This window comes from Danio aesculapii, chromosome 10 (genome assembly GCF_903798145.1).
Source record: "Danio aesculapii chromosome 10, fDanAes4.1, whole genome shotgun sequence".
In the NCBI taxonomy this organism is placed as follows: domain Eukaryota; kingdom Metazoa; phylum Chordata; class Actinopteri; order Cypriniformes; family Danionidae; genus Danio; species Danio aesculapii.
In genome coordinates, this window is record NC_079444.1 from 41543862 (window position 1) to 41556353 (window position 12492).

Sequence of the window (12492 nt, forward strand, 5' to 3'; positions counted from 1 at the left end):
GGGGGGAGCGGTCACAATCCCGCCGATAGAGACCTCGCCCATCGCCTCCGACTGCTCTATCACTAGCGTGAATTCCTAGGCGAATTCACCGCCAGTGTCGCCGAACAGGCCAGCCTGGGATATGGGTGAGTTAAGAAAGTGAACTTTGTCAACGTCACGCACATCACCAGGTTTAGCCTGAGGTGGCATTCCTAGATCACGGATGTGATCATCGTCCTTCCCAGGGCACACACAGCTGACTTTTTTATTTTTTTTTTTTGTAAGAGCATAGTCGGTTGCGGTGCGGAGCGCATGCTCAGTCCTGGGTCAGAACCATCCTCGCGCAGCCGGGCCAGCGCCTGCGCTTGGTAGCGCTGGTAGGTGGCCCTAGCGTGCATGGTGAGGGGGAAGGCGCACGCAGCACACTGCGTGAGCCTACTGTGCCCATCCAGGAAGAAGGGGATGGGGAGGCTTAGAAGGTCTCGCCTTCATCCTCCACATCACACCCCTCTAATCGGTCCGGCCGCGGGGCTGGGGGATAAACCATCTCCAGAACCACGGCCGAAGCAGCCTGGGGAAGCACAGCCGCAAAGTCTGCTTCTGGATTCGACGCCGCGCTCAAAGTCCCGGAGGGAGCGAGCGGGTTTGAATCCTCGTCAGACTTTGACAGCTCAACCTCCAAGGATGGTGAGGATGGAAGCGCACGCAGATCGGGCAGAAAAAAGTGCCCTCAGGACAGCGTGAGTTTACTGTGCACTTCCGGGAAGAAGGGGACGGGAGGCTTTGAAGGTCTTGCCTCCTTATATCCTCCACATCACACCCATCTAGTCGGTCCGGCCGCGGGGCTGGGGGATAAACCATCACCAGACCCACGGCCGAAGCAGCCCGAGAAAGCACGGCCATCATGTCTGCTTTTTAGATGCTAACGCCGCGCTCTCCACCCCGGAGGGAGGGAGCGAGCGGGCTCGCATCCTCATCAGACAATGACAGCCCATCCTCCGATGCAGCGATGGACATCTGACCCCCGGTGTCATCAGGTGAGAGAGCGACCATCCAAGGACGGAGCGCTTCTCTTCACCTGAAGCTTGGATGGAGCGCGTGGAGGAGCGAGAGGTCCGCGGCCCGGGGGCGGCGGATTTACTCTCACTGAAACCCTCAGATCTGCCCGAGTGCCAACCGCAGTGGGGGGGACAACTGGGGTGGGTGGCTCTTTTGCAAGAGCGAGCCGCGATCTTAGCTGCGCAACAGACATGACATCAGTGATGGCATGCACTGCCCGCGAGCACCGCATTAACATGCTGGACCCCCAGACATGAAACGCTGTGCTCGTGCCCATCATCCGGGGATAGGAAACCACCGCATCCAGAAACGCACGGTCGGAGTGACGTCTTGAAAAAGACGCGCTGCACGACCGTGTTGCTCTTTTAGGAAAGCTTTTTTCCTATATACAAACCGCTCTTGGAGGACCGGACCCAAAGGACGCCAGGCAAGGGAGAAATACCCAGCTCGACCATCTGCCACTGCGTATACGCGCTCTGGACCGGGAGAAGCTGCTTCTCGATCTCTCTCTGTAGACACAGGTTGGAGATACCCTCAGACTCTCTCAGAAGCTTCGTGAAAGGCTCTGAAAGCGAAAGGATGTCGAGCATGGCACTGGCTGCGTCTTTATAGTATGACTGATTGTCATTGACGCCAGCTGTGCACGCTGACGCTGCCAACTCATTGGCATTTCATTGGCCCGTTTTTATACTCTTTCAGATGATTGGATTCTGACGAAATCCCCATAGTGGAAGTTTCCACATAGCATTGAAGTTCCCCATCCGAAGGGGAATCATAATTAATCCTATAAGTAAATACTATTTTACTATTGTCCCCATGTTTCTGTCAGTCATTTTGCATTAAATTAAACATAAAGTGTGTGTATATCTTTAAGGACTATAAAAAACTCAAATAGTCAACATCTACCACTAAGCATTTTCAATAGATTTACATTTAGCCTAATGCCAGTCCAAAACATCATGGCACATGCCCTGAAAACCTACTAAACTACTGAAAAAAACTTAATAAATAGTTAATTTAAGTTGTTATCATTCACATCAAGTGATTAAAAACATGAAATTATAAATAAATTCTACAAATAAATTCTATTTTACTATTATCCCCATGTTTCTATCAGTCTTTTTGCATTAAATTCAACATAAAATGCATGTAAACATCTTTAAGGACAGTGGCTATGAAAAAAAACTCAAATAGTCAACATCTACCACAAAGCATTTTCAATAGATTTAGATTTAGACTAATGTTAGTCCAAAACATCATGGTACATGCCCTGGAAACCTACCAAACTACTGAAGAAACTTCATAAATAGCTAATTTAAGTTGTTATCATTCAAATGAATGAATTAAAAACATGAAATCATAATTAATCCTATAAGTAAATACTATTTTTCTATTGTCCCCATGTTTCTGTCAGTCATTTTGCATTAAATTCAACATAAAGTGTGTGTATTCATCTTTAAGGACTATAAAAAACTCAAATATTCAACATCTACCACTAAGCATTTTCAATAGATTTATATTTAGCCTAGTGTTAGTCAAAATCATCATGGCACATGCCCTGAAAACCTACTAAACTAATTTAAAGACTTCATATATAGTTAATTTAAGTTGTTATCATTCACATCAAGTGATTAAAAACATGAAATCATAATTAATCCTATAAGTAAATACTATTTTACTATTGTCCCCATGTTTCTGTCAGTCATTTTGCATTAAATTAAACATAAAATGTGTATTCATCTTTAAGGACTATAAAAAACTCAAATAGTCAACATCTACCACTAAGCATTTTCAATAGATTTACATTTAGCCTAATGCCAGTCCAAAACATCATGGCACATGCCCTGAAAACCTACTAAACTACTGAAAAAAACTTAATAAATAGCTAATTTAAGTTGTTATCATTCACATCAAGTGATTAAAAACATGAAATTATAAATAAATTCTACAAATAAATTCTATTTTACTATTATCCCCATGTTTCTATCAGTCTTTTTGCATTAAATTCAACATAAAATGCATGTAAACATCTTTAAGGACTGTGGCTATGAAAAAAAAAACTCAAATAGTCAACATCTACCACAAAGCATTTTCAATAGATTTAGATTTAGACTAATGTTAGTCCAAAACATCATGGTACATGCCCTGGAAACCTACCAAACTACTGAAAAAACTTCATAAATAGTTAATTTAACTTGTTATTATTCAAATGAATGAATTAAAAGCATGAAATCATAATTAATCCTATAAGTAAATACTATTTTACTATTGTCCCCATGTTTCTGTCAGTCATTTTGCATTAAATTCAACATAAAGTGTGTGTATTCATCTTTAAGGACTATAAAAAACTCAAATATTCAACATCTACCACTAAGCATTTTCAATAGATTTATATTTAGCCTAGTGTTAGTCAAAATCATCATGGCACATGCCCTGAAAACCTACTAAACTAATTTAAAGACTTCATATATAGTTAATTTAAGTTGTTATCATTCACATCAAGTGATTAAAAACATGAAATCATAATTAATCCTATAAGTAAATACTATTTTACTATTGTCCCCATGTTTCTGTCAGTCATTTTGCATTAAATTAAACATAAAATGTGTATTCATCTTTAAGGACTATAAAAAACTCAAATAGTCAACATCTACCACTAAGCATTTTCAATAGATTTACATTTAGCCTAATGCCAGTCCAAAACATCATGGCACATGCCCTGAAAACCTACTAAACTACTGAAAAAAACTTAATAAATAGCTAATTTAAGTTGTTATCATTCACATCAAGTGATTAAAAACATGAAATTATAAATAAATTCTACAAATAAATTCTATTTTACTATTATCCCCATGTTTCTATCAGTCTTTTTGCATTAAATTCAACATAAAATGCATGTAAACATCTTTAAGGACTGTGGCTATGAAAAAAAAAACTCAAATAGTCAACATCTACCACAAAGCATTTTCAATAGATTTAGATTTAGACTAATGTTAGTCCAAAACATCATGGTACATGCCCTGGAAACCTACCAAACTACTGAAAAAACTTCATAAATAGTTAATTTAACTTGTTATTATTCAAATGAATGAATTAAAAGCATGAAATCATAATTAATCCTATAAGTAAATACTATTTTACTATTGTCCCCATGTTTCTGTCAGTCATTTTGCATTAAATTCAACATAAAGTGTGTGTATTCATCTTTAAGGACTATAAAAAACTCAAATATTCAACATCTACTAAGCATTTTCAATAGATTTATATTTAGCCTAATGTTAGTCAAAATCATCATGGCACATGCCCTGAAAACCTACTAAACTACTGAAAAAAACTTAATAAATAGCTCATTTAAGTTGTTATCATTTACATCAAGTGATTAAAAACATGAAATTATAATTAAATTCTACAAATAAATTCTATTTTACTATTATCCCCATGTTTCTATCAGTCTTTTTGCATTAAATTCAACATAAAATGCATGTAAACATCTTTAAGGACAGTGGCTATTAAAAAAAAACTCAAATAGTCAACATCTACCACAAAGCATTTTCAATAGATTTAGATTTAGACTAATGTTAGTCCAAAACATCATGGTACATGCCCTGGAAACCTACCAAACTACTGAAGAAACTTCATAAATAGCTAATTTAAGTTGTTATCATTCAAATGAATGAATTAAAAACATGAAATCATAATTAATCCTATAAGTAAATACTATTTTTTCTATTGTCCCCATGTTTCTGTCAGTCCCTTTGCATTAAATTCAACATAAAGTGTGTGTATTCATCTTTAAGGACTATAAAAAACTCAAATAGTCAACATCTACCACTAAGCATTTTCAATAGATTTACATTTAGACTAATGTTAGTCCAAAACATCATGGTACATGCCCTGGAAACCTACTAAACTACTGAAAAAACTTCATAAATAGCAAGTTTAAGTTGTTATCATTCAAATGAATGAATTAAAAACATGAAATCATAATTAATCCTATAAGTAAATACTGTTTTACTATTGTCCCCATGTTTCTGTCAGTTCATTTGCATTACATTCCACATAAAATGTGAGTTTTCACCTTTAAGGCTATAGGACTATGACAAAAAATACTCACAACATCTATACTATTGAAACATTTAGCCTAATGCCAATCTAAAACATCATGACACATGGCCTGAAAACCATACATATTAAATTATGAGTCAACTAGGTGTCTCTGCATTGATTATTATACATGCAGGCTTTTTTGCAGTGTTTCCAATAGCTAACAAAAAGCACCATATTATACACATGCAAACTTGTGCATTTGTACCATTGTGATGGCATCACATTGGTGAGCAGGTTAACATACATTGTTACCGTGTGTCCTAACAACACGCTTCTTGACGAGATGCGCAGATGAGGATCTTCTGTTTGCACCAGATGAAACAGGACAGAAATCTAAATACAGCCATTCAGAAGCACAGAATATGGACTCACTCTTGAAATGGTAAGGTTTATAATCTATTTAATATATATTAACCCTCTTTAACATTAATAAATGTACATGCTGAATCACTCATATGTGTTTAGTTCTAAAGTTTATTTTCAAGATCTGAGGTGAACTATCTGGTGCTGATTTCAGTAGTTTGGTAATAAATGTCATGTAAAATGGCTTCAAACTCACATTGTTAGCATTTAACACTGAATAAAGCAATGAAGTTTACCTGAGGTGATCATTGTTTTCTGTTGTTCACCTGTTTCTACATCAAGCCGTTTCTATATCAATTCGAGGTGTTTGTTAGGACAAAAACTCCTTTTAATATGGAAAATATTCCTTCTATCACTTGCCGTTGCTTTTAATTAGAACACGATTTAAATCACTCGCTCCTGTCGTCAAGCTAGCAACCCGCGCTTACGTTTGTTTTGATGTGGTGTTTTTGTTCCAGGTGTGCATTACCTAGCTCAACCACTGGGTGTCAAACTTACATACTGCACCTTTATTATTATAACCTTTACTTTCTTATTTACCTGTAAACACTTAACCCGTTCAATCAATTAATATGCAGTTGCTCTGATGTATTTTATAAATGTTTATGTACTAATGTGTAACATGTATGTGATAATGTTTGTCACATTAAATGATCAATGCTGAAGAGCAACATTTGGAAGCCATCTTGTTTTATGGTCCAATTTTACATATTTAAGCTAATTTAGTCCTGCTATCAGAACTATTTAAAACTCATTTAGCAATCCTAATGAGATTCATCCACGTGAGATGCTCAATATTTATATTTTTTGGTGTTTATAAAAAAAATCTTACCTTACGCTCGGCCATTTGAAACAGGTTTAGTACACCTGAAGCCACGCCTTCTTTGAATCGATTGGTCATTCAGTCAAATTAAAAAAGGCGGGTCTTCACGTGCACTATGCAACAGTTTTTAATGGCTGGAGAGACTGAGGTAAGATTTATGTACATAAATATTTCATATTTGACCACTATTTTGCGATAGAAATACAATAATAACCTGCAATATCCTGTTTTGCAAACTACTTGTGTGTCTTTGTTTTAAAATAGATGAACCATTGTGAATTATAACTAATAATGTTAACTGGATTTGACAGAAACATTCCACCATTTTGCTTTTCTGACACATTATGCAAACATTCACCATTATATGAATTTAAAAGTACAAACATTAGTTCAAAATAGTCATAAAAACATATTTTGTTGATCCTCTTTGTTATTTTAAGCACTTATTATTACAACCTTTACTTTTTTATTTAGCTATAAAATCTTAACTCGTTCATTGAAATAATATTCAATTGAATTTTATAAACGTTTATGGACTAACGTTGTATAAATAAAGTATATGATATATAATTACTAATATTATATACACAATATTTTTGAACATCATTGCCAGTATTTTGGTGAAATTGTTCTGTTTAGTTTTATATACTACTAATATTGATTGGTTATTTATTGATTGGTTATTTATATAATCGTAATAAACACGATTCGGTATCTATACTGTACGTGATGACAGGACAGAATGAGCTTCTCATCATAAACACTGAGGGCGGAGTCAAGATTTCTGCAAACACATGTGTGAGAATCGCCCTCTCTGATTGGACGGTGATTGAAATATGGGCGTGGCATGCGGGGAAGCCTGTAAAGAACACAAACACAACCGAGGAGGTGCGCAGGGGCAAGAGAAACACGGAGGAAAGTGACATTTCAATAATTTCGTGCGCTGAATATGAATTTTACTTGATTTATTTGGTCAGCTGAAGTGCAATAATGAGCGTGAGATTAATAAAGAGATCGTACTTTACGCACGCTTCATGAAACCGCGTTGCTTTATTTGGTACTGAGGCTGAAATAGGAAAGTTGAAACATGGGATCCAAGTTGACCAGGCAGAGTAGTTTGGACAGCCAAGCCAGTTTCTTTCGGAGAGCTCGACAGGATCATGAGCGGGATGTGGAGAGGAGGACTGGAGGAAGAGGAGAGTTTTTATTCAGTTCTCTGATGCTCAGGTCCGACAAGCTGCCCGGGATGCTGCGCAGATCCAGCCCGTGTCCGTATGTGCGGAGGGTGGCTTGGGTTCGGGAGATCCAGACCCTGCTGAAGGAGCAGAAGCTGGAGCAAGCCATCGATGTGTTAAAACTGCTTAGAAAGGTACAAAACATTTTTTTTTATCGGGCATATTGTATAGTTTTCAACAAAGAAGTACAGGTTATTGTTGTTGATGGTGGTGATTATGCTTTTCCTGCAGGTTTCCATTTGAAAAATCACAAATGAGTTTCTATAACAAATAGTATAGCTAAAGTCTACTATGCATTTTCATGACAAATAGTTCAAACTTAAATGTCTAATGGGGTGTTTATCATTGTTCTAACACCATGTTGTTGTTGTTGGTGATGATGGTTATGCTTTTCCTGCATGTTTCCATTTGAAAAATCACAAACAAGTTTCTACAAAAAGTGTACTGAACATCTGTAGTGTGTTAAAACTGCTTATAAAGGTGTACAAAACATCGTTTATTGGGCATATTGTGTAGTTTTAACAAAGAACTACAGGTGTTTGTTGTTGAGGATGATGATCATGCTGTTCCTGCATGTTTCCATTTGAAAAATCACAAATGAGTTTCTATAAAAAGTGTACTGAAAGTCTGCAATGAAATTTAATTATGCCTGATGAGGGAGATTCATGAGATGCTCAATTTATATTTTCTATTATCTCTTAGAAACAGATTTAGGAAGAATTTATTTATAAATGAATCAGTTGGGATGATGAATATCTAGCCTGTCTCATTTGTTTAACGCAATGTTGTTGAGGATTTTGCCTTTTCCTGCATGTTTCCATTTGAAAAGTCACATATGAGTTTCTTAAAAAAGTGTACTAAAAGTCTGCAATGAATTATTTTCTTTTCGGCTTAGTCCCTTTATTAATCTGGGGTCGCCACCGCGATTGAACCGCCAACTTATCCAACACATGTTTTACGCAGCGGATACCCTTCCAGCTGCAACCCATCTCTGGGAAACATCCATACACACTCATTCACACTCATACACTACGGACAATTTAGCCTACCTAATTCACCTATACCGCATGTCTTTGGACTGTGGGGGAAACCGGAGCACCTGGAGGAAACCCACGCGAACGCAGGGAGAACATGCAAACTCCCCACAGAAATGCCAACTGACCCAGCCGAGGCTTGAACCAGCGACCTTCTTGCTGTGAGGCGACAGCGCTACCTACTGCGCCACTGCGTCGCCCTGAAAGTTCATTTCGCATTTCTAAAAAAATTACGTTTGGTTAATTTCTAGTGCAGCTCTTTTTTTAAATACAAGTATTTGAAATAAAAAAAACAAAGCTACAGGCCTTTTAAAAACAACTTGTTGACAAGCAAATAAAATAGCACGGTGCCTTGTAATGAGTACCATTTCACGAGGTCACACTTGCAATAGTTTTAGAATAAAGCGTATTTGGCGTGCTGTCCTGGGAGAGGGCTCTGAGCTCGGGGAAGACACCCAAACTCGAGTTATTTCCCTTATCAGGAAACAGAGAGGAGTTGGGATTAGAGCGAAGTATCTAGCCCGGCCCCAGAACGCTCCCCCCGGGATTGTAATGCTTAAGCGATGAGGTGACGGGGTGGTGGAGGGATGCTAAAGTCGTAAGATGCTGCAGGTAAGACAGCTTTGGTATATATAGGGGTTTGGTCAAGAACTGATTGGATAATAGAAGAATTGTCAATGATGTATTTGATACTGAAACTTCTGCGCGTGCTCCTCCTGAAATTTGTTTATAAAACATCACATAGGGGAGAGCGAGGCACAAAGTAAAACTTTTTGGTTTTGGCCAAAGAATGAACAAGGCAATGGGATTAGACAAACCATTTTTTTTTATCAGCAACACACAAGCCTCTCCTACATATGAGCACTGAAAGTATGACTGTCGGATCTATGGTTTCTGTGCACTATTGCTAAAAGTGCAAGGCATAAAAATGTTACTATTTACCCCACCAGTGGGGCAAGTTGTAACAGACAGAGAGTTAGTTGTAACAGATGCTTAAAAAGTCAGATTTTACACAAATAATTTAAATTCAGTTTACTTTAAATAGTATATTTACTCAGTACGTAACGCATTTTTTTTATTCTACATAGCATCATGTTTATTTATTTGTCTATTGGATCAACACATTTGGATTTATTTGCATTATTATCCATTATTATACACTGCATTTATTTGCATCATTAGCAATACAATTATTTCTTTCTATTAAAAACACTTTTCATTTAAAAAGTTTTCAACATTGCACTCAAAATTCAATGTTTAGTTAGTTTAATTTAGCAGTCACTGTGTGTATTTCTTTCAAAATGGTTCCATCTTTTAGCCTAGAAGACTGTAATCACAACAATATAAGACTTCACTTACAAACTTTCACAGATTTCTTTTAAATAAAAAATATAAAGTATAATACAAAATACTTTTATGCAGCAAAAATTTGTTTCTCCTGTGTTTCTCATCCAAATTTCACCGAACTTTTACAATAATTGACAGGAAGACGTCTGCAGACAGTGTGGTGAAAACCTCAGAAGCATGCCATGGTTAACCCTATCCATGATTTTTATGATTTAATATTAATATTATGGTTCTGCTGAGTGTGCCAGTTTAGGTTCAGTTTAAAACACAATTCAGATTTTTTTATTATAATGATTTAAAAAGTGTCATGTTGGGGGCGTGTCCACAGCTCGCTGATTTAGGGGTGTGTTGCTTCACATGTAAATTAGTTTCGGCTTCCCACCCAACGTAACAAGGGGGCGGAGCCATGAGCTCACCCACTCTGTGTTTGGGCAGACTGAGAGAAGGAGCAGGAGTGAGAGGATCAGCATTCACTCGTACATGTACGACTTGGACACAGACCAAGCAGAGAGTACAAAATCATTTGTGTCTTTGTATAGTTTTACAGCCAACTGTGTGCTAGTTTCAAGTACCGAGCTTGTACACCGACACTAATAACTACGCACACTGAATTAACTTTGACTGAGGCACGAGATGCGTCGCTCGAAGCCGCGACACGGCACACCAGACACTCTCTGTGGCGCGGCAGAAACATGAAGTGTCTCGAATCGTCGCGCCGTTGTGTGTACCCTGATAGAAACCTATGTTTAGAATTCTAAAACGCATGGCACAGCGTCAGGTACAGCAGCGCCTAGTTAAGATCACAGGGAGCTTTTGGGATCACGTGAAATGCAAACGGCTGAAGTATTAGGTACCCTCAATGAGAAGTACACATGTTTGCAAACCTACCTAAAGATACAACCAATAATTCCGATTAGAGCGATAATGTGGAGAATATTGATCTTGTGTTGAGCCCAATGAGCCTTGCATCTAAAAATAGAGCTAGCGTGTTCCTTTAGTGATATCGCTTCGACTCACACTGAAAATAGCGGACGTGAATCAACAAACTGAGGATATGATGACGCGCCTGTCAATCAATATTGGTGGGCGGGGGGACCGCTCTCCTACGCAAAGTTGCGGTCGATCTGAAAACCGCTCCAATTGGTCCACCGTTTTTTATGTTGTTAAATTGAAAAAAAGCACTGGGTGTGTTTATATCAGCCCAATATGACGGTCTATACACCATACATGCACATATGTCTGTCCAAACAGCTTGAAAAGTAGATTTTTTACCATAGGTGCCCTTTAAAACTCTGTATTACGTTTTACAGTGTGTTACTTTGTGCCCCGCGCTCCCTTAATTCAGAGGTTAATTTTGTAGTTTCTACAAACAAATGTGATTTACATGGTCTAGTAAAATGCATCTATATAGTTTTTTGTATAAAGCATTTTATACAGTCTGCAAATGCATATAAAATATGAGGAAAATGTGTACTTTTAATTCATTTTCATGGTTAGATCTTTCTACCCACTAAAATAGGAAATACATATTCTGCTGTGGTGACCCCTAGTTAATAAAGGAACTAAGCCAAAAATAATATATACATATATACAGGGGGGCTATTAATTCTGGACAGCTAATCATTCAGACTTCAACTGTATGTGCACAGACACAGCGTTTCTTTACAGTGTCCCGCTGCAAAATGTAATACAGAGTCATTTTCTTGGGTCTATGTTGGTTTTAAATGTCTCTTGTGCTGCATATATGATCATGATGGACAGACCAGCTTATAAACGTGCTCACAATCCAGTATTTGCTGTGCACGGCTGACAGATCCCGTCTCACGACTTATAAACAACCTGATTCAAAGTCACTTTGCCTTTGCATTAGTGCTTCAAAATGGCTCTAATTCTGCTTTGCATTCACTGTAATTGTCAAAAAGGATGAGCTAGACCCAAAATTGCAGACATTCAGGATGTTTCCAGCAAATGCCACCCTCTCTGAAGCGATTTACTTATTGTGTCTTGATCATGCCTGAGATTTTGATAGCTGCTGTGGTCTTCATAGAAGAAATAAGTATTGAGCATGTCACCATTTTCCTCAGAAAACATATTTCTAAAGGTGCTGTTGGCTTGAAGTTTCCACCAGATGTTAGCAACAACCAAAGAAATCCATATATGCAAATAAAAAAAAATTAATTAGTTTACAAATGAAGTTATGTGTAATAAAATTAAATGACACAGGGAACACATGAAGAAAGGGAGGTGTAGAAAGGCAGTGAAAGCCCAGACAGCAGCTGAAATCTCTCAGTAGTTCTTCAGCAACCCTCTCCTCTTCCTCAGTGTAAATGAATATCAGCTGCTTCAGTCCAACACCTACATTAGCAGGAGGATGAAGATGAAACCAGGGTGGACATTTCAGCAAGACAATGATCCAAAACACAGCCAAGGAGACTCTCATATGCATTCAGAGAAAGAAAATCAAGCTGTAGAATGGCCCAGCCAATCACCTGATCTGAATCCGATAGAAAATACACAATAAAGATCAGATTTGATAGACGAGACC

At 37.8% G+C, this 12492-nt stretch overlaps 1 protein-coding gene across 1 annotated transcript in view; it reads left to right on the forward strand.

The window, feature by feature from the left end:
- The first annotated feature begins 7212 nt into the window (after positions 1–7212).
- Positions 7213–12492, forward strand: part of lrrc75bb (leucine rich repeat containing 75Bb) — a 69808-nt gene continuing 64528 nt past the window's right edge. Inside the window, exon 1 of the mRNA XM_056466632.1 lies at positions 7213–7700. Within this exon, the coding sequence (XP_056322607.1) occupies positions 7419–7700 (282 nt within the window). The 5' untranslated portion in view covers positions 7213–7418. The remainder of the gene's footprint in view (positions 7701–12492) is intronic.